This window comes from Neoarius graeffei, chromosome 18 (genome assembly GCF_027579695.1).
Source record: "Neoarius graeffei isolate fNeoGra1 chromosome 18, fNeoGra1.pri, whole genome shotgun sequence".
Classification (NCBI taxonomy): domain Eukaryota; kingdom Metazoa; phylum Chordata; class Actinopteri; order Siluriformes; family Ariidae; genus Neoarius; species Neoarius graeffei.
The window spans coordinates 3,296,002-3,319,990 of NC_083586.1; the positions used below are offsets into that span (position 1 = coordinate 3,296,002).

Genomic DNA, 23,989 nt, shown 5'->3' on the forward strand with positions numbered 1-23,989 from the left:
AGATTATTATAAACAACTTTGATGCCTTCTCCTCAACCAGTGAGACGAGGCGGATGCATATAGTTGGACGAGCTTCATTTAAGTGCTCCGTACTCATTTGGTTTGATCGACATTTCCATTGAACATTAAAATCCTGATCAGTAATAATTCCATCAACAATTAGTCTCATGCTGCAGTACTACACTGATAAGTGTTACAGTTAAATCATTATTTGTATGGTGGTAATTAGTGACTACTTAAGAGCAAAAGAAAACATTAACAGTCTCATTTTAAACATCACTATAAGGTTACAGATTTTAAAACAGTCATAGAACACTGGTCTACAGCCAAAATGCTTCTGAAATAAATATAGTCAAACTTTACTAATTCTGGATCTCTGAGAACGAAAATGAAACTTAAAATTGTTCATTGGCTCATTTTCAAGATTGGCTCTATGAATAAATCTATGAGTGGCTTTGGATAGTACTTACTTTTTTGGCAAAACAATGAATGATGCAATCTGAAGCCGGTATTGCATCATACATGACATTAGGTTATTCCTAGAAGTCACTGATGATGCATTCATAAGTCAACTGACATCACTCTGCTGAACAAACTGGTCTTATATCAGCTCAAAAAAAAAAAAAATCATACAGTGCTATGCACTCGAGATCAAGTCTTTGCTTGACAAGAGATGCTCCGTTTCATGAATACAAGAGACAAGCTGCCAAAAAATAAATAAAAACCCACTGCGCGCACACAGAATAAGGACGAAACCTATTCAGTACTTATACATAATTGTTTTTTGCAATTTGGTTCATAATACATTTTATTTATATAAACTTTTTGCTGATTTTCTAGTGTTACATAAAGAGAACAAGTGAAATATCATGTAAACCGACCATAAACACATGAAGAGACCTAGTTTTAAAATTTATATTTAAAACATTTACGATCTACACAATGTACATAAGTATAAAATTTAAAATCTTAAATATCTTGGAAGCCATAGCCAATCAGCTGCTTAACTGTCACTTCTAATTCAACACACCAAATTTCATAATAGCCAACTTCATCTCTGAAGCAGACAACTTCTGAAAAATTGTTGACCAGTGTAACATGAAAAATAAAGTTCAAAGTACAGGTCATTTTCAGTCAAAACTGTAATAACCATATTTAATTTGACAACTTTAAATCATGCAGTGTCCGAGTTAGTGCACTTGAATGTAACTAAACAAGCAAACATCTTCCAACACTGAGCAGTGAACCGGCTTCTATCCTGTGTGAATGTGCTGGTGTTGTTGGAGAGCAATCTGACGAGTAAAACTCTTCCCACACTGTGAGCAGTGATACGGCTTCTCTCCTGTGTGAATGCGCTGGTGTTGTTGGAGAGCAATCTGACGAGTAAAACTCTTCCCACACTGTGAGCAGTGAAACGGCTTCTCTCCTGTGTGAATGCGCTGGTGTTTTTTGAGAGCACTCTGATGAGTAAAACTCTTCCGACACTGTGAGCCGTGAAACGGCTTCTCTCCTGTGTGAATGTGCTGGTGTTGTTGGAGAGCAATCTGACGAGTAAAACTCTTCCCACACTGTGAGCAGTGAAACGGCTTCTCTCCTGTGTGAATGTGCTGGTGTTGTTGGAGATGACTCTGACGAGTAAAACTCTTCCCACACTGTGAGCAGTGAAACGGCTTCTCTCCTGTGTGAATGCGCTGGTGTTGTTGGAGAGCAATCTGACGAGTAAAACTCTTCCCACACTGTGAGCAGTGAAACGGCTTCTCTCCTGTGTGAATGCGCTGGTGTTGTTGGAGAGCAATCTGACGAGTAAAACTCTTCCCACACTGTGAGCAGTGATACGGCTTCTCTCCTGTGTGAATGCGCTGGTGTGTTTGGAGATGACTCTGACAAGTAAAACTCTTCCCACACTGTGAGCAGTGAAACGGCTTCTCTCCTGTGTGAATGAGCTGGTGTGTTTGGAGAGCACTCTGACGAGTAAAACTCTTTCCACACTGTGAGCAGTAAAACGGCTTCTCTCCTGTGTGAATGTGCTGGTGTTGTTGGAGATGACTCCGACAAGTAAAACTCTTCCCACACTGTGAGCAGTGATATGGCTTCTCTCCTATGTGAATGCGCTGGTGTTGTCTGAGATCACTCTGCTGAGTAAAACTCTTCCCACACTGTGAGCAGTGATACGGCTTCTCTCCTGTGTGAATGCGCTGGTGTCGTCTGAGATCACTCTGCCAAGTAAAACTCTTCCCACACTGTGAGCAGTGAAACGGCTTCTCTCCTGTGTGAATGCGCTGGTGTTGTTGGAGATTACTCTGACGAGTAAAACTTTTCCCACACTGTGAGCAGTGAACCGGCTTCTCTCCTGTGTGAATGTGCTGGTGTTGTTGGAGAGCACTCTGACGAGTAAAACTTTTCCCACACTGTGAGCAGTGATACGGCTTCTCTCCTGTGTGAATGCGCTGGTGTTGTTGGAGATTACTCTGACGAGTAAAACTTTTCCCACACTGTGAGCAGTGATACGGCTTCTCTCCTGTGTGAATGCGCTGGTGTGTCTTGAGTGCACTCTGATAACTAAAACTCTTTCCACAATCTGAGCAGTGGTGAATTTCCTTCTGTATATCATTATGGGAAGTATCAGAATGGATAATATCAGTTGATTTTGGTTGACGACTGGAGCATTTGGAGGGGATCTGAAGCTTATATTTAATCTCTCCTGATTCTCGCAGTCTCACGTACTCTTCATAGTGGCATCTCTTGATATGCTTGTTGAGGTAAATTGGAGATGCATCGGAACGAGGGCATGTGGAGCATGAAAAGACTTGCAGCAGAGCGTTCTTTACTTCTGGAGAAATGAAAGGACAAAAATAACAAATTGAACATGAAATGCAACAAGATTATAAAATATAACACTAATCCAATGTAAGGAGTGCTTTTACTGAAACTTAATCAAGATTCTACATGAATTAAGACTGAGACAAAAACAAAAGGTTTTAGCAGATAAGATATAGCAGCCTCTAGCTTGGAATACTGGGAGATTCAATAAGGTCCTGGAACAGCAGCTATGCACAGCATTGGCCATAGCCCCATGTGTCTGAGCGACCAAAGGGGAGTTGTTGGCTCCTGTTGGACATCATGTCAAGTCTCGGTAATGGCAAGCCTAGCCTTATTTGCATCTCATCCAGGATTGAGAAGGAAACTCGGCCCTCACATTCAAGGTTCTGAAAGATCCAAAAATGGGCCTTATTTATCAAACTGGATATGGATAGATTTATTTGCAAATAGTTTCTAGTAGCATTTACACAAGCAAATATGTATTTTCTATCTGGATTTTTTATATGGATTAGGTTGTCAAGTTTAAAACACTTATTAATTTCAATTACACACTAATTTCATGAAATTAAGTTTTGTGAGATTTTGTGAAGCCCCATGATTCTTATTAATGTAAATGATGAAAGCAAGCCAACATCCATAAATTAAGACATATAACAATAGTCATTTAATTTAAATGTAGGCGTATAAAAAAAAAAGGGACACACTGCATCGGTTCAGATGGCATTCAAGTAGGTCTGCAGCAGTAGGAATTTCCTTACTGCAGTATTTGAAGAATGCCACGGTGTGATTTGTAGTAATAAAGCAACCAAACCTCCATGTGTTTAATTGTTCGTTAATTCATCAGACACCATTTGTTCCTTAACATGTTGAAGTCCTTCAGCTGCAAGAGTTTAAAGTGCATATCCTGGACCAATTTATTTATTTATTTTTATATATGAAAAGTATGTCCCTTTACACACTCATCCAGAAGGGTAATTTTGCCCAAGGCCATCTGTCGACAGCAGAAAAAAAATAAAATAGTAAAATGCGTCTGGAAAAATCCCAAGGGAGTCTGGAGCCAGATTTGTGACGTCACCTGCGGAAGCGCTGGCAGGCTCCGAGCGCTTGCACGGTTTCAGTGCACAGCCTGTGTAGACCAAGTGCTCCCATTTCTCTCTCATTGTCCAGTCTTTTGGGAAACGATGAGTACTAATCCCATCATGATTGGTGTTGCTACACCCTCCTATGATACATCTGTTAACCATTTTAATAATTACGTGATAACGTTGAAGAAATTTGCAGAAAACCACCAGGTCGTTTTCTCATCAACAAACCAATGCTGATGTAGGATTCAGAGGGAGGCGTCCCGCACGCAACATCACGAAAATCAGTGTTTGCCGGGAAATCCAAATGCCAAGTTTTTCCAGAGGCGGACTGAGTCGCCTCAAACGGCTTGATTTCAACTGAATTTTTCTGGTATTGCGCAAGATAAAAAAATTTCAGAGAATGCAGAATGTTATAGATATTTGACCAAAGTTTAATATAAAATAGGAGAATTACATTGATCTTGCTCCTGAATTTACCGGTGATATGCACTTTAAGGAGCTAAAATTTAACATAATTAAAAAGATAAGTTCTCCATGGTATGACTCTTGTGGAATTATTGAATTCCATAAAAATACTAAAACTGTTATTGCTTGTTAAATTGCTTGATAATATAACCATTACATATGCTCCGGAAATAAAGCAAATGTGTTGCAATTGATTTGTATTGTAGGTACCATGCGCCATCTTGTGTTTAAGAACTACAACTCCCAGCCAGCTTCCGCGTTGACCTACGTCACGCCTGGGCGGGATCACGTACATCACATTCTTCAGGATTCCATAAGATACTGGGAAGACTCCATTTTGTTCATCTCTGGTGTCTGAACTCGGCGGAGAACAGACCATAAAGGGACGCTCGCTATCGGACCGTCTGAAACCACGCTTCAGCGCGTTTCCCCCTCCTCCTGTCTACTCTTGATCACGATAGACTCCGGAAACACGCGCGCTTTAACTCAAGCAAGTTATAAACCGGTTTTCAATTATTCTTTTAAGTACATACGAAAACTGCAAGCAAAAGGCAGTTTTTCTTTGTTTTCATCTGTTCGGGAAGCGGCTGGACCCTCCTGGACCTGTGCATGGTGCTTTGAACAGAGCTCTTCCTTCTCAAGAGCTACGAAGCCTCTTCAAAGAACCTCCTCTTCTCCCTACAGAAGACCTGCCTCTCCAGAAAGACTGTGTTTCTACAAAAGGCGAGATTTTGAAGTAATACTGGCATTTGGGGCAATAAGACTAGTTTTAGAAATTAGTTATTCACTTAGTGTGAAGTTATATGCAGGAAATGAAGTGTGCACACTGAATATTAATTTTTATCATTTGTTATTGTTGATTTAAATTGGTTAATCAATAAGTTTTTGCATGCGCTCGCTCTCTCTCTATCTATCTATCTCTTTCAACATCCTAATTTCATTACTCACACATATCTTGACCTCATTAAGATTTCAGTAAATCGAATAATACTATAGAGCTGGGGGGGGGGGGGGGAGCGGTCTGAAAGCTTTTGTCTCCATACCAGGCCCTGTTGCATGCTTAGCCAGCAAGCAGAGCCAGCTCTCTTTGTTCCACAAAGGAAACACGTGGCAAACTCCTCCCCCCTCCTTTGTTCTCCACACTAGGCCTTATCTCAACTTTAGATAAAATCTTAAGTCCTGATTCAATTCAACCTTTATAGCAAATTCTCCTGTGCCTACATTTGAAGCCATATATGTATACATATATACCACGGATGACTGTTTGAATGTATTTTAATTGTTAACTTTAATTTTATCTCACACACTAAGCCTGGAAAAGCACATGCTAGCCTAGCATCCCTTTGTCCAGCTAGCCTACAAAGCTAAATCTGCTTACACACACACACACACACACTGTTCATAGAAGAGTTCATTCTACTGCCATTCAATTATTCAAATTTCTTTTTTTTCCTTTCTTTTGTTTTTACTTTTTTTATATCTTTGTTATAATAAACTCCATTATTATTGGAATTTTGTGTGGTGTCTGTCTGCTGTTTCGATACTTTGAAGTCACCCACATCGCAAAAGAACTATTAAGGTGTAAGTGAAAATTGGATGCAGCTTGGTAAGTGATCAAAATTCTGAGTTATATCAAATACTGGTATGATTCACTTGAATGATTCACTTGAATGATTCAATGAGACTGATTTCATGGTAGGATTCAATTCAAATGAGTCAAATTAAACAATTCAATGTGATTGAATCCATTTAATTATTAAAGATTGATCACTCATACCAACCTAAATACACAATCATTAATTACACCTACATAATTGGTGCCCCGTGTGAGGCATTTGGTTTGTCGACTTCTTGAGTATTGTTGCAACAGATAAACTATCAGTTTGATTCAGCAACTGCTAAGGTATATCCCCAGGTGTGTTAAAATGGTCAACAGGAGTGTGATAACCATATCACAAATTCTAACAACCTATTGATAACTTAGGATAAGAGAACATTTCTAAACAAAACAAACCTTGTTAATTAATTAATTACATAGTTAATATTAATTAATAATAATTAATTAATAATTGACTCATTGATTGGTTAATTACCCAATACCCAATCTAAGTAAAATGACATCCCCTCGTGTCTCAGAAACTGAAGACAACGGCCAAGACGTGTCTCTTTTTGAGGTCATCGCAGACCTCATTCACTGCTCTGACTCCGAAAGGGCAACCATTAGGGGCATGAGTAGGCATGATTGCCAAGCTAACATAATCAACTCAATAACACAAATGAGAGATCCAAAGAGAACAACAATCAGTGTCCAAGATGCACTAGGTAAACTATTCCTGTTACACTTCCAGGATACTGATCAACAGATCAGATCCCTCCGCGGAGAAGTTGATAGACTGACCTCCAGCAACGCCGAGCTGACGGCTGAGGTCAATGATCTATGTAGGGAGCGTAGCCTCTTGAAGGACTCCCTTGATGAGTGCGCCGAAAGGCTGGAGAAAGCCGAGAAAGGCGCCGGAAAGGCTGCCAAGGAGCAGAACCCCAAAGAAGGGCACGAGGGGCGTGAGAGACCCCCAACCATGCGTCAAAGTTTAGAGCGGGAAGAGGCGTCCGAACTGGACACCGAGGATTACCTGGTCGAGCACCAGGCATCCCGCCAACCTCCATCAACTCGCTACACGACTCCGTCGTCGTCTAGCAGGGTGGAGTCGCCCTGCGCTCATCCCGAGCCCAGGCCCGTAGCACACCTAGGTCAGTGCGCTACAGCTTCCCTGATCCGCCTTCGGGTGAATCAGACTACGACTCTCGTGTGGAACGGGAGCAATTCCAGAGTAGCTCAGATAGTAAGCACTCAGGAGAGCGAAGGGGGTTGCGTAAGGACACGCACCAAGCCCTCCGCATATGGCAAATTGACCTACTTGCCAAAGATATCCAGCGATTCGATCCCGATAATAAAAGAACCAACGTAAATGATTATTTACGAGAAATTGACCGATGCCTGATGGACCTACTGAGAGCCACAACGTGAGAGAAGCTTAAACTGGTCTGGAAGACCTCCAGTAGCAGCATTCGTGCCTTTTTAGAGACACTACCAACAAACGTTCGCGATAGTTATTCGAAACTTCGCAATTACATGAGAGAAGAATATACGCCGTACATGGATGAAACCTCCGCGACATTGTGTGCATTACAAATCAAACAAAAATGGTCTGAGGCGCCTCGTGAATATTATAGACGGCTACATACTGCCTATTTCCAGGGTAGCAATGCACCAGGTTTAGAAGAAGATAGGGGCTTCAAATCCCTTTTCTTACATAACCTCCACCCATGCGTGCGGAATCAAGTCACACTGATGTGTCGGCAAAATTGCTACTCGATGAAGGAAACTAGGCAACTAGCCCAAATGACCTGGGAGACCATTGTCAAAACCGCAGATAGAAACGATGATGATCCCAGAGTCCTTAGTCTTCAGGGTGAGGACAAGCCCCCGCTAACCTTAGAAGAAAGCGAAGCTCCAAAAGGGGGACCCACCTGGAGAAACTACGGTCCAAACCGCCCCTTGCCAAGCCATCACCAAGGTGAGTGGGAGAATCGGCAAGGTAAGGCCAGGAGAGACCGATGGAAAGGCCACAGTGACCATGGCAACCGCTCATCAGATGAGAATGGTCATAAGGAACAAGGCGGTAAGCAGCAAAACCGTCATTCCCGCTCTGACCAGAGATGGCAGGAGCGTTCCGACCGTAACACTAAACATAGGGGCAAAGGTAGCCGACACAGTGACTCGGACCAACCTGATGAGTCCCACTCAGAGCTGGACTCTTTGAAGGCCTGCTTGGCTGAATTTAGAAGACTGGTACAGGAACAGTCAAATTCCTCAACCGATAAAACCAAAGAGCCCAAGAAAAATGACAAAAGCTGTCCGTTGGCATGACTAGGCCAGGAACCACGGGTATATCTCGTGAAAGGGGGAGGAGATCCCTCTGAAACAGCAGGCGAGGGTCAGGATGTAGGGCCCCCCTGGTGGTGAAGGCAAACCCACAAAACGCGCCTCTCACGCGCACTAAAGTCTTCACCACCATCTCTCAAACACGGCTCTCACAAGGCGACCCAATCCCAACCAAGCCCTGCAACATAAACTTAGTCAGCTTCACACAAAACAAAACCCCACCGTCGTTGGATCCCACAAAACATGCACAAACCCGTTGCGACGAGATTAGTGCGAACACCAATCAACCAAGCGCCACGCGAGATCAAATTTCCAATCAACTTCAGTTCATGTCTTTGCACACCGAGTCTGGTGTCGGAACACCAGACATCGCGATTCCCCCTAGTGGCCACAATTCTTTGAAAAACCTCCCTCTATCCATCGACTCAGACACAGGCACCCATTTCACTGCTGGTGTAATGGCTGCGCTGTGGAGCATGTTAGGCGTCGAGGCGAAATTCCATATCGCGTACCACCCTCAATCCTCTGGTCAGGTTGAGCGAGCCAATCAAACCATTGTGAGCATGCTGCGAAAGTATGTCACCCACCATGGTAAAGATTGGGATGTGAAGCTTCCCTTGGTGCTAATGGCCATCAGGTCCACCCCTCATCGCACCACTGGAGTCACACCTTTTGAGATGATGACTGGGCGAGAAATGGTTCTTCCCCCGCATCTCATATACAAACCAGAGGCCATGAGCATCGCCACTGCATACACCGCACATCAACATGTCGCCGACCTACAACGCCACCTACAGTCAACCTTTACAGGTGCCCAAAAGAATCTCGATTCAAGCGTAGAAGGACACAAGGCCTACTATGCCCGAATCTTAGAGAAGTTCCTACCACCCTGGTCGAGACCTTTCGATCGTGGGAAAACCGTTCTTCGTCGCGTATCGCATTAGGACATCCAGACCTAATCAAATGCTCTCATATCGATGGGTCCATAATAATCGAATCAAACCTTTTGAACAGTCCTCACTCCAAAAGGGGGTGGACGATAGCTAGGCCCATCCTGTCCACCTGGCTTGTATGCATCACTCACCCATAAGTGTACACTAACATTCCCGGTCAGACTTGCCAACCCAATAAAAGTAATAACCCTTTGGTATAACATGGTAGATAAAATACTAAAGCCTGCTATTACTACTAGTGTGTATTCATCGCAAATACACTTGGCCTATGGTCTTGGCAGTGCTATCCCCATTTTTGTGAGTCCACAAGATTTAGAGATAGGTTTCATACTAAATCTACCCATCATTGAGAAAAACAACATATATAGACTTAAGTCTGTCCTCAACGTGGGTTTCTGAAAAACAATGTCCGTATACACATACAGACACCACCCATGGTAGCATACCATGACGACAACCCCTCTGTCTATTTTATTCCCAACCTAGAGATGTGCACCTCCACTAAAGACATCCACTGGGTCTGCCCAAGCAACCCATTCATTAGAGACACTACAGATCGCCTGAGTGGATTGAGGGCGAAAGCGCCCGAACAAAAGTGTGTAGGTCAAATATCCACAAAGGACGAGGATATGGAAATTAGAGTAGAGAGAGCTGGTAGTCGGTGGGTTGTTAACACTCCAAAAACTGAAATCTTGATGTCATACAACCAGCACCACACAGCCACAAGAATGAAAATCCCAAACCAAACAGTGTTCCTTAGTGTACCACAGGGAGCCACCATTCACATAGGTGACATCACCCTACACCATCTTAGTACTGACCGGTACGATTCGGAGATTGAGATGATAGATGCATTCGAAGGTTATGATCTTGAGATCAGTAACACCCTCCAACAGCAACTGCTGGTTGAAGGGACCAAAACGGTGAAATTTAGTTTAGGTCAGAATGGAGTTTCGACCATAGTCTCCCAAAACCGGGTCAGAGAGTCACCTGACCTAGAATTTACCATAAGTCTGATTGTTTTGGGACTTATTCTCAATGGCTGGGTCTTTTCCGCTGGCATCGCGTGATGCTACACAAACGAATAGCGGCACGACACGCCAGGCTGGGTAAGGGGGTCTGCGTCCCTGACAGCTTTGGCCACAGTAGCGCACGCTTTCTGGCCAAACCACCTGCTGCCGTTACCTTGCCAGAAGATTAGGTTTAACACCCTAAACACTAACACTTCTTTTCTCTACTCCACTTCCTCTCTTTTGTTGGTTTTATTATTTTCTTTGAGTAGGAAATGAAGTATACATGTAATGTTCACTGAAATGAAGTATATATGTAGTGTTCACTGAAATGAAATATATGTAGCGTTCACTGAAATGAAATATATGTAGCGTTCACTGTTTAAATTTTGAGGTAACCCTAATCTAGTTAGATAGTGATTATATGCCCAAGTGCCTATGGTGATTATATGCCCAAATGCCTCTACCTCCAACTGTCTCACTGGAACTCACAAGTTTACACAGTCTTCACAGGACACCATGAACTGTACAGAACAAGTCTACCTCAAGGACTATGGACACGGCGATGGTACGATACGGTGCTCTCAGTGCTACGACTCCGTCATACCCCTGAGACCAAAAGGGGGAATGTAGGTACCATGCGCTATCTTGTGTCTAAGAACTACAACTCCCAGCCAGCTTCCGCGTTGACCTATGTCACGGCTGGGCGGGATCACGTACATCACATTCTTCAGGATTCCATAAAATACTGGGAAGACTCCATTTTGTTCATCTCTGGTGTCTGAACTCGGCGGAGAACAGAGCATAAAAGGACGCTCGCTATCGGACCGTCCGAAACCACGCTTCAGCTCGTTTACCCCTCCTCCTGTCTACTCTTGATCACGGTAGACTCCGGAAACACGCGCGCTTTAACTCAAGCAAGTTATAAACCGGTTTTCAATTATTCTTTCAAGTACATACGAAAACCAGGGCTTTGAACCGGTTCAAGGAACAAAAACGAAAACCGGGAACTTTTTCTATTTCACATGGAACAGAAACGAAACCAGAAACTTTATTATTTTTTTATGTTCCGGAACAGAAACGCTTATTAAAAATAATGGTAACCGGTTAATACCGGTTTTTATTTCGTTCCTCAAAGTTTCCGTAGCCTACAAATAAAAAAGCCATTCTTCTCCTGCGCAAGTTTCTATGACCCGCTGGGGTTCACTTCCTGTGTGACGTTCGCTGACTGAATGGAGAGAGCGGGAAGGTGGACTACTATCACGTCTCCATTACTGAGCGTCTAAGCAAAGAAGATCCTCAACGATGCAACCTCCCTATTGGCTGTTTGTAAAAATGTATCAGTTGTTGCTCTTCCCACGGGAATCATCGCGGACTCGAGAGACGAGACCTGATGAGTTAGTTCGTTGGTAGCAGAACAAAATGTCTGGACACAAATCGGGTTTTCAGAAAAGGAAAGAAAATAAACGGAGGGTTGAAAATACAAAAAAGGAGGCAGAAAATGCAAAACGAGTTTTAAGGTAGGACAAATGGTTACTTTTCTGAGGCAGCCCGCCGTGGCTGCCTGCAGGCTTATTTATTATAGCCCATTGTGGCAGCGGGGGCGTGGTCAAGCGCCGGTCTGTGACAGGAGGGCGGAGTCAGGGAAGGTAAGTGGCAAAAATTACTACACCTGAGAGCAATTAACCTGTGTTTGTGTGTCTTCCCAGTGACCGCGCCCTATATGAGGAGGGAGAGCGAGAGCAGAGGGGAGTCTCTCCCGCACCCGATGACTTGCGTATGTGTGTATGCGTGTGGCTGGGAGAGTGTGTGCGAAACTGAAAAGTTGAGCGATAAACGCTATTGTGAAACTGATCTCTGTCCTGCCGTCCTCTGTGCTCCACCCACCAATAGTGAACCGCTACAGTGGTGCCGAAACCCGGGATCTGGAGCACAGCAGCCTCACAGCCCCATGGAGTCCTCCACGTTTGCTGAACTGGTCCACGCCCTCGCCACGGCCCAGCAAAGCCAGCACCAGGTGCTACTCACCTTCCGAAAGGAGCAAGAAGAGCGGTTCGAGGCCCTGGTGTTGGCCCAACAAGAAGATCGACAGGCGTTCCAGCACCTCCTCGCGTCGGCGGGGTCCACCAGCACTCCTACTGCGGGCCCGTCTCCCCTCACTGTCACCAAGATGGGCCCGCAGGACGACCCCGAGGCGTTCCTCACGTTATTTGAACAGGTCACCGAAGCCTCGGGGTGGCCGATGGAGCGGCGCGCCTTCTCCCCCTGCTAACGGGAGAGGCACAGCTGGCCGCGCTACAGCTCCCCGCCGACCGCCGGCTAACCTACGTGGACCTCCGCCGGGCCGTCCTCCAGCGCGTGGGGCGCACACCGGATCAACAGCGCCAGCGCTTCCGCGCGCTGCGGTTGGAGGAAGTCGGCCGGCCGTTCGCGTTCGGCCAGCAGCTCCGGGACGCCTGCTGGCAGTGGTTGAGGGCCAACGATCGCGACGCCGAGGGAATCGTCGACCAGGTGGTACTGGAACAGTTCATCGCCCGCTTACCAGCAGGAACCGCAGAGTAGGTCCAGTACCACCGCCCGGCGTCGCTGGATCAGGCAGTCGAGCTGGCGGAGGATCATCTGGCGGCTGTCCCGGCGGCAGGACAGCAGATGGCATCATCTCCTCTCTCCTCTTCTCTCTCTCTCTCTCTCCCCCTCCTCCTGTGTCCCGTCCTCGCCCCATTCCCCCACCGCGGAGGCGGGGGCCGGCTCCACCCCAGCCGGCCTGCCGCACCCGCAGTGCCCTCCCGTTTCTCCCTTCTGTGTCTGTCTCTCCCCCACCTCAGGTGAGTGAGCCCCAGATCACCGGTGCAGAGGGAAAGCCTGGGCCGGTTTGCTGGCGCTGCGGGGAGCCGGGCCACCTTCAACAGCAGTGCACAGCAATGGAAGTGGGCGCGGTGGTTCGGATCCCCGACGCGCCAGAGGCCGCCCTCGATCGGGCCGGAGCGTATCGCATACCGGTGAGTATCCAAGGGGCTACATATCAGGCGTTGGTGGATTCTGGTTGTAATCAGACCTCAATTCGCCAAAGCCTGGTTCAAAACGAGGCATTGGGGGGAGCACAAGGGGTGAAAGTGTTGTGTGTGCACGGGGATGTTCACCGCTACCCTTTGGTGTCGGTCCACATTATTTTCAGAGGGGAAAAATTTATAGTGAAGGCGGCGGTTAATCCTCGCCTTACCCACTCTCTAATTTTGGGGACTGATTGGCCGGGATTTCGGGGTTTAATGACGCGCCTAGTAGAGAGTGGGTCCTGCCATTTGACAGGGGGAGGTCCCGGTGTCGCTTTGGCGGGAGCAGCTGTCACAGAGCCGTCTACGTCATCTCCGCGTCAGAGTGAGGAGCCGCCGGCTCCTCCTCTCTCTCTTGGGGAATCCCTCGCGGATTTCCCATTAGAGCAGTCGCGAGACGAGACTCTGCGGCATGCGTTTGACCAAGTGAGAGTAATCGATGGTCAAACGCTCCCGCCGAACGCCACCCCGTCCTTCCCCTACTTCGCGATTATGAAGGATAGATTATACCGAGTGACGCAGGACACTCAAACTAAGGAGCGAGTCACGCAGCTTTTAATTCCGAAGAGCCGCCGGGAATTGGTATTCCAGGCGGCTCACTTTAATCCCATGGCTGGACACTTGGGGCAGGATAAAACACTAGCCCGAATAATGGCCCGATTCTATTGGCCGGGGATTCGCGGTGATGTCCGTAGGTGGTGTACGGCATGCCGCGAATGCCAGTTAGTAAACCCAGCGGCCACTCCAAAAGCGCCTTTGCGCCCTCTACCGTTAATCGAGACCCCGTTTGAGAGAATTGGGATGGATCTCGTCGGGCCATTAGATCGGTCAGCACGAGGGTACCGCTTTATATTAGTTCTGGTGGACTATGCAACGCGATACCCGGAAGCAGTGCCTCTGCGCAATATCTCAGCACGCAGTATTGCAGAGGCACTCTTCCGCGTTATCTCCCGAGTTGGAATCCCGAAAGAGATTCTGACTGATCAAGGCACTACGTTTATGTCATGAACACTGCGCGAACTGTATGGGTTATTGGGGATTAAGCCGATCCGCACCAGCGTGCATCACCCACAAACGGACGGTTTAGTGGAACGGTTCAACCGCACCCTCAAAAATATTAAGAAATTCGTAAGTGAGGACGCACGTAAGTGGGATAAGTGGCTCGAAACCTTGCTGTTCTCAGTGCGAGAGGTCCCCCAAGCCTCCACGGGGTTCTCCCTGTTCTAATTATTATATGGGCGTAAGCCGCGCGGCATCCTGGACGTGCTGCGGGAAAATTGGGAGGAGGGACCTTCACAAAGTAAGAATGAAATTCAGTACGTTATGGACCTGCGCGCAAAACTCCACACGCTCACCCACCTAACTCAGGAGAATTTGCGGCAGGCCCAGGAACGGCAAGCCCGCCTGTACAACAAGGGTACGCGCCTTAGAGAGTTCACACCGGGAGATAAGGTACTCGTACTGTTGCCCACGTCGAGCTCCAAATTGATCGCTAAGTGGCAAGGACCCTTTGAGGTCACACGGAGAGTCGGGGACGTCGACTATGAGGTGAGGCGAACAGACAGGGGTGGGGCGCTACAGATTTACCACCTCAATCTGCTTAAATTCTGGAACGAGGAGGTCCCCATGGCGTTGGTGTCGGTGGTTCCGGAGAAGGCGGAGCTGGGGCCGGAGGTTCAAAAAGGGACATTGGCATCACGTACCTCTCCGGTCCCCTGTGGAGACCACCTCTCCCAACTCACGGAGGTCGCCCAGTTGCAGACCGAGTTTTCGGATGTGTTCTCGCCCCTGCCCGGTCGCACTAACCTCATACAGCACCACATAGAGACGCCCCCGGGGGTGGTAGTGCGTAGCCGCCCTTACAGGCTACCCGAACACAAAAAAAAGGTGGTTCGGGAAGAACTTCAGACCATGCTCGAAATGGGCATCGTCGAGGAGTCCCACAGTGACTGGAGCAGCCCGGTGGTCTTGGTACCCAAGGCCGACGGGTCGGTCCGGTTCTGTGTGGACTATAGAAAAGTCAACGCGGTGTCTAAATTCGATGCGTACCCAATGCCTCGTACTGATGAGTTGCTCGATCGACTCGGCACTGCTCGCTTTTATTCGACGCTGGATTTGACGAAGGGATATTGGCAGATCCCCTTGACTCCACTATCCCGAGAAAAAACGGCCTTTTCCACACCATTTGGTTTACACCAATTCGTCACCCTTCCGTTTGGGCTGTTTGGGGCGCCCGCTACGTTTCAGCGGCTGATGGACAGAGTCCTCCGCCCTCATGCCACTTACGCAGCCGCGTATTTAGACGACATTATCATCTATAGTAATGACTGGCAGCGGCACCTCGAACATCTGCGGGCCGTCCTTAGGTCGCTGAGGCGAGCGGGGCTCACAGCCAACCCAAAGAAGTGTGCGATTGGGCGGGTGGAAGTACGGTATCTGGGCTTCCACTTGGGCAACGGGCAGGTGCGTCCCCAAATTAATAAGACGGCAGCAATTGCGGCCTGCCCGAGGCCCAAGACCAAAAAGGGGGTGAGACAGTTCCTGGGGCTGGCTGGCTATTATCGTAGGTTTATACCTAATTATTCGGACGTCACCAGCCCGCTGACTAATCTCACTAAAAAGGGGGCACCAGATCCGGTCCAGTGGATGGAGCAGTGCCAGCGGGCTTTCTCGGAGGTAAAGGCTGCACTGTGTGGGGGGCCACTTCTACACTCCCCTGACTTTTCTCTCCCCTTTATGTTACAGACCGATGCGTCGGACAGAGGACTGGGGGCGGTTTTGTCCCAGGAGGTGGAGGGGGAGGACCGCCCTGTCCTGTATATCAGCAGGAAGCTGTCGGTGCATGAGGGGCGCTACAGCACCATAGAGAGTGTTTGGCCATCAAGTGGGTGGTTCTCACCCTCCAGTACTACCTGCTGGGGCGCCCTTTCACCCTCTGTTCGGACCACGCGCCCCTCCAGTGGCTCCACCGCATGAAAGATGCCAACACGCGGATCACCCGTTGGTATCTGGCGCTCCAACCCTTTAATTTCAAGGTGGTCCACAGGCCGGGGGCGCAGATGGTCGTGGCGGACTTCCTCTCCCATCGGGGGGGGGGGGAAGTCGGCTGCAGGCCGGACGGCCGCCCGGCCTGAGTCGGGCGGTGGGGGTATGTGGCAGCGGGGGCGTGGTCAAGCGCCGGTCTGTGACAGGAGGGCGGAGTCAGGGAAGGTAAGTGGCAAAAATCACTACACCTGAGAGCAATTAACCTGTGTTTGTGTGTCTTCCCAGTGACCGCGCCCTATATGAGGAGGGAGAGCGAGAGCAGAGGGGAGTCTCTCCTGCACCCGATGACTTGCGTGTGTGTGTATGCGTGTGGCTGGGAGAGTGTGTGCGAAACTGAAAAGTTGAGCAATAAACGCTATTGTGAACCTGATCTCTGTCCTGCCGTCCTCTGTGCTCCACCCACCAATAGTGAACCGCAACACCCATTTACCCATTTAGTTAAAATAGTTGATATAAAATGTTTATAGTTATAGTTATGTGATGGTTGTCCTGATTTAGACTGGTGTTTTTTTTTTGGGGGGGGGGGGGGGGGGTTGCGCGATGTTGCACCCGGGTCCAGATTAGGGCAGAACCGGCCCTGGCTACATTTCAGGTGTAGTTTGTTTTATGTATGTATGTACTTGCATAGATGTGTACTTGGTCTTCCAATATGGCGCCTGACAAAATCTCGCGGCGCGGTGACGTCATGCGGTAGCCCTCTATAGGGCCTGACTAGCCTTTGGTAACAAACTAAATGAATTATCTTTCATTTTTGGCACTTTTTCTGTTTGTGTAGATGGGAAGACATACTGAGAATCCAAATCGCCAACATTTGAAATAATAATTGTTTTGAATTATTTCTTGTCTTATTTAATGAAGGTTGTAATAGAATTAGCCTACATTTGGCTTAAGCTGGATGAGACAGAGACATAACTTTATAGCCATTAGCTGACAGGGAACGTAATTAACCGTTCCGGGAACGAAATTTTTTTGTTCTAACCGGTTCGGGAACATCTATTTAATGGTGGAACCCAAAACCGGAAACGTTAAAATTCCGTTTCTGTTCGGAATGAACCAATAGGAAAAAAATTCTGGTTCAAAGCCCTGACGAAAACTGCAAGCAAAAGGCAGTTTTTCTTTGTTTTCATCTGTTCGGGAAGCGGCTGGACCCTCCTGGACCCGTGCACGGTGCTTTGAACAGAGCTCTTCCTTCTCAAGAGCTATGAAGCCTCTTCACAGAACCTCTTCTTCTCCCTACAGAAGACCTGCCTCTCCAGAAAGACTGTGCTTTCTACAAAAGGCGAGATTTAGAAGTAATACTGGCATTTGGGGCAATAAGACTAGTTTTAGAAATTAGTTATTCACTTAGTGTGAAGTTATATGCAGGAAATGAAGTGTGCACACTGAATATTAATTTTTATCATTTGTTATTGTTGATTTAAATTGGTTAATCAATAAGTTTTTGCATGTTCTCTCTCTCTCTCTCTCTCTCTCTCAACATCCTAATTTCATTACTCACGCATATCTTGACCTCATTAAGATTTCAGTAAATCGAATAATACTATAGAGCGGGGGGGGTGAGCAGTCTGAAAGCTTTTGTCTACATACAGGCCCTGTTGCATGCTTAGCCAGCAAGCAGAGCCAGCTCTCTTTGTTCCACAAAGGAAACACGTGGCAAACTCCTCCCCCCTCCTTTGTTCTCCACACTAGGCCTTACTCAACTTTAGATAAAATCTTAAGTCCTGATTCAATTCAACCTTTATAGCAAATTCTCCTGTGCCTACATTTGAAGCCATATATGTATACATATATACCACGGATGACTGTTTGAATGTATTTTAATTGTTAACTTTAATTTTATCTCACACACTAAGCCTGGAAAAGCACATGCTAGTCTAGCATCCCTTTGTCCAGCTAGCCTACAAAGCTAAATCTGTTTACACACACACGTTCTGTTCATAGAAGAGTTCATTCTGCTGCCATTCAATTATTCAAATTTCTTTTTTCTCCTTTCTTTTGTTTTTACTTTTTTTTTCATCTTTGTTATAATAAACTCCATTATAACTGGAATTTTGTGTGGTGTCTGTCTGCTGTTTCGATACTTTGAAGTCGCCCACATCGCAAAAGAACTATTAAGGTGCAAGTGAAAATTGGATGCAGCTTGGGAAGTGATCAAAATTCTGAGTTATATCAAATACTGGATGATTCACTTGAATGATTCACTTCAAACAATTCAATGAGACTGATTGCATGGTAGGATTCAATTCAAATGAGTCAAATTAAACGATGTGATTGAATCCATTTAATTATTAAAGATTGATCACTTATACCAACCTAAATACACAATCATTAATTACACCTACAGTATAATGGCTGATGGGTTTGACTGACATCTGCATTATCCAATTAACAACTTCACTTGGTTCAGACACACTGCATGTGTGTGTTCAACTAACTTCTTTCCAGCCAGCTGGTTATATTGCACTGAAGGCATTATAATGACATCCCCCCAGTGTTTCTGTAATATGGGGAGGTCTAACATTATCCTATATTATGTGTTTGCTGTGACAGGGCATTTCCCCCCCGATTTCTCCCCAATTTTCTCCCTAATTTAGCCATGGCCAATTCCCACCCATCAGACTCCTCTCCAGTATCACATAACAGCTACCAACCAGGGAGGGCTATCATGTGCTTCCTCCAAGACAAGAAACACCAGTTGACCACGTTTTACTCATACAATGTCAGGGGGCTGCAAAGCACACTTGGACGAAAGCCCAATCCACTTACTTCCTATTAAATGTGCTCTCACACACCCATGACTGGCCAGTGTAACTGACAGGGCAGAGAAGAGAGAGCATGCCATTCCCCCCCCCCAGAGAGCCCAGACAATTTTGCTCTCTTGAGCTCCCAACCACAGATGATTGTGGCATCATCAGGATTTGAAAGTGGCAATATCTGGATGATGGGGAGGATGACGGGGACAACACTTTTCTGCTGTGCCACTCGGGATCCACAGGGCATGCATTTTACGCTACTTCTGGTTAAACTGGGCATGATGAATAAAACTACAACAATACCTTGTGGTTTACTATATACAGTGGTGCTTGAAAGTTTGTGAACCTTTTAGAATTTTCTATATTTCTGCATAAATATGACCTAAAACATCATCAGATTTTCACACAAGTCCTAAAAGTAGATAAAGAGAACCCAGTTAAACAAATGAGACAACGATATTATACTTGGTTATTTATTTATTGAGGAAAGTGATCCAATATTACATATCTGTGAGTAGCAAAAGTATGTGAACCTCTTGGATTAGCAGTTAATTTGAAGGTGAAATTAGAGTCAGGTGTTTTCAATCAATGGGATGACAATCAGGTGTGAGTGGGCACCCTGTTTTATTTAAAAAACAGGGATATATTAAAGTCTGACCTTCACAACACGTTTGTGGAAGTGTATCATGGCATGAACAAAGGAGATTTCTGAGGACCTCAGAAAAAGCGTTGTTGATGCTCATCAGGCTGGAAAAGGTTACAAAACCGTCTCTAAAGAGTTTGGACTCCACCAATCCACAGTCAGACAGAGTGTGTACAAGTAGAGGAAATTCAAGACCGTTGTTACCCTCCCCAGGAGTGGTCAACCAACAGAGATCACTCCAAGAGCAAGGCGTGTAATAGTCGGTGAAGTCACAAAGGACCCCAGAGTAACTTCTAAGCAACTGAAGGCCTCTATCACATCGGCTAATGTTACTGTTCATGAGTCCACCATCAGGAGAACACAAAACAACAATGGTGTGCATGGTAGGGCTGCAAGGAGAAAGCCACTGCTCTCCAAAAAGAACACTGCTGCTCGTCTGCAGTTTGCTAAAGATCACATGGACAAGCCAGAAGGCTATTGGAAAAATGTTCTGTGGATGGATGAGACCAAAATAGAACGTTTTGGTTTAAATGAGAAGCGTTATGTTTGGAGAAAGGAAAACACTACATTCCAGCATAAGAACCTTATCCCATCTGTGAAACATGGTGGTGATACTATCATGGTTTGGGCCCGTTTTGATGCATCTGGGCCAGGACGGCTTGCCATCATTGATGGAACAATGAATTCTGAATTATACCAGTGAATTCTAAAGGAAAATGTCAGGACATCTGTCCATGAACTGAATCTCAAGAGAAGGTGGGTCATGCAGCAAGACAACGACCCTAAGCACACAAGTTGTTCTACCAAAGAATGGTTAAAGAAGAATAAAGTTAATGTTTTGGAATGGCCAAGTCAAAGTCCTGACCTTAATCCAATCAAAATGTTGTGGAAGGACCTGAAGCAAGCAGTTCATGTGAGGAAACCCACCAACATCCCAGAATTGAAGCTGTTCTGTATGGAGGAATGGGCTAAAATTCCTCCAAGCCGGTCTGCAGGACTGATCAACAGTTACCGGAAATGTTTAGTTGCAGTTATTGCTGCACAAGGGGGTCACACCAGATACAAATTAATTTTAAAAAAATTAAATTAAAAAAATTAAATTAAAAAAAAAAAGCAAAGGTTCACATATTTTTGCCACTTACAGATATGTAATATTGGATAATTTTCCTCAATAAATAAATGACCAAGTATAATATTTTTGTCTTATTTGTTTAACTGGGTTCTCTTTATCTACTTTTGGGACTTGGGTGAAAATCTGATGTTGTTTGAGGTCATATTTATGCAGAAATATAGAAAATTCTAAAGGGTTCACAAACTTTCAAGCACCACTGTAGTCAGTTTTGCAATAGCAAGATATGCAGTGGGCGGACTTCACGTGTCTCAAAGGAAGCTGATAGACTTCACCCTCTCTGGTTGGTCACGGTCATATGATCGAGAAGACCTATTTGGTTGGTGGAACAGGCCAAAAGGAGTTCTCTGGGGAATGCTCTAGTTATTGCAGACTGCATTGTACAACAGCTTTCATCCCAGAAACACTGGTAGCCTCAGAAACGTCATGAAATGATGCAGAAAATAACCTCTATAACCTCTTACGCTACGTTCACACTGCAAGGCTTAATGCTCAATTCCGATTTTTTTGGGAAATCCGATTTTTTTGTGAGGTCGTTCACATTAACAAATATATGCGACTTGTATGTGATACTCAGTATGAACGAGAAGCGACCTAAAAGTGTTCCGCATGCGCATTGCAGGATACGACGACGTCACACGCAGTGAGCATGGCCAGTGTTTACGGAAGTAAAACCGCCCGGTTGCGGTATGACCCATCCAATCTAGCTTGAATAGCTGTATCCCCCCAAATGGAAATCAGCTCCCTAACCTCTGCGTCCTTCCATTGAGAAGATTCAGAACCTTCACAGCCCGAAGCGTCCCTCGCATTGATGTCATGCGCAGGGGCGCAGATATGTTTTTTGAACTGGGAGGGACAAAAAACTGGGGGGGGGGGACAAAGCTGCCAGCAAACCAACCCCAACCCCGATATGCCTGTCAAACTTGTTGTTAGTAACCATAGCAACCAAGCTCGAGCTCGCAACAAGTGCAGTCTGCGCAGCTCAACCAACCGAATATCAGTCTTTGTTTTATGTGAGTTGTTGCAACTATGTATACACTGCTGTGCACCTCAATAAACCGAATGGTAATTAGTCTTTTGATTTTTCCGTGAGGTTTGCCTTATGCAAACAAAGACAGCATAGACGTTTTTTCCTCCCTATAAGTGGGGGGGACCGAGCGAGGTGAATTTAAATCTGGGTGGGACGAGTCCCAACCTGTATCTGTGCCCGTGATTATGCGCCATGTTGTTGTAACTTTTTTTTGAGAGACCCGCCACCTACTTCAGCGCAGAATAGTGACGTTTGTGGCTTGTTGATGACGTGTAAGTCGGATGAATGCGACCTGGCGGTTCAGACTGAAGTCGCATATGAAAAGAGCGGATAGGAATCGGAATTAGGACCACATATCCAAACGGCCTGGGTCGGATTTGAAAAAATCGGATCTGTGTCATTCATATTGTCAATAAAAGATCGGATACAGGTCACATATGGGCGAAAAGATCGGATTTGAGTCACTTCAGCCTGCAGTGTGAACGTAGCCTTAGACAAAAGTAACACCTTGCTGTCTGGTTGTTCCTGTAGGTGCAGGACTGAGTTCTTTGGTATACTCCTCTTCATACCACACCAAGAGCTCCTGTCCTGGGTTAATGGATTGACAGCAACGATACAGAATTCCCCCTTGATACTCAAATGCCACAAGATTCTGTTCTTCTTCATTACGGGCACAATTCACATACCTAAAAGAGTGAGGCAACGTTTCAGAAAAAGGTAAAAAATCAGATCAGAGTTACAGACTTGGAGAAAGTATGGTGGAGATATCAATGACATGAAGATAAAGTTCTTCCAACAAATGAGGAGCTGTAAAATCAAATCACTAAAATGACCCAACAGCTAGTGTACTGCTCACCTCATCCAATTCACATGCGTCTCTCTTTTGACATCGATGTATTCTTCACACTGCATGCTCCTGAATACCTGTAGAAAAATACCACATTTACATTTTTTTTTTTTTACACGAAATCAATACAGTGGGGCAAAAAAGTATTTAGTCAGCCACCAATTGTGCAAGTTCTCCCACTTTAAAAGATGAGAGAGGCCTGTAATTTTCATCATAGGTACACTTCAACTATGAGAGACAGAATGGGGGGAAAGAATCCAGGAAATCACATTGTAGGATTTTTAATGAATTAATTGGTAAATTCCTCGGTAAAATAAGTATTTGGTCACCTACAAACAAGCAAGATTTCTGGCTCTCGCAGACCTGTAACAACTTCTTTAAGAGGCTCCTCTGTCCTCCACTCGTTACCTGTATTAATGGCACCTGTTTGAACTTGTTATCAGTATAAAAGACACCTGTCCACAACCTCAAACAGTCACACTCCAAACTCCACTATGGCCAAGACCAAAGAACTGTCAAAGGACACCAGAAACAAAATTGTAGACCTGCACCAGGCTGGGAAGACTGAATCTGCAATAGGTAAGCGGCTTGGTGTGAAGAAATCAACTGTGGGAGCAATTATTAGAAAATGGAAGACATACAAGACCACTGATAATCTCCCTCGATCTGGGGCTCTACGCAAGATCTCACCCCGTGGGGTCAAAATGATCACAAGAACGATGAGCAAAAATCCCAGAACCACACGGGGGGACCTAGTGAATGACCTGCAGAGAGCTGGGACCAAAGTAACAAAGGCTACCATCAGTAACACACTACGCCGCCAGGCACTCAAATCCTGCAGTGCCAGACGTGTCCCCCTGCTTAAGCCAGTACATGTCCAGGCCCGTCTGAAGTTTGCTAGAGAGCATTTGGATGATCCAGAAGAGGATTGGGAGAATGTCATATGGTCAGATGAAACCAAAATAGAACTTTTTGGTAAAAACTCAACTTGTCGTGTTTGGAGGAGAAAGAATGCTGAGTTGCATCCAAAGAACACCATACCTACTGTGAAGCATGGGGGTGGAAACATCATGCTTTGGGGCTGTTTTTCTGCAAAGGGACCAAGACGACTGATCCATGTAAAGGAAAGAATGAATGGGGCCATGTATCGTGAGATTTTGAGTGAAAACCTCCTTCCATCAGCAAGGGCACTGAAGATGAAACGGGGCTGGGTCTT

At 45.8% G+C, this 23,989-nt stretch overlaps 1 protein-coding gene across 1 annotated transcript in view; it reads right to left on the bottom strand.

Moving 5' to 3' along the window:
* Window positions 1-864: 864 nt before the first annotated feature.
* Window positions 865-23,989, bottom strand: part of LOC132865856 (zinc finger protein 850-like) — a 1,522,149-nt gene continuing 1,499,024 nt past the window's right edge. The window contains exon 11 of the mRNA XM_060898348.1: window positions 865-2,540. Coding sequence (XP_060754331.1) covers window positions 1,254-2,540 — 1,287 coding nt within the window. The 3' untranslated portion in view covers window positions 865-1,253. The remainder of the gene's footprint in view (window positions 2,541-23,989) is intronic.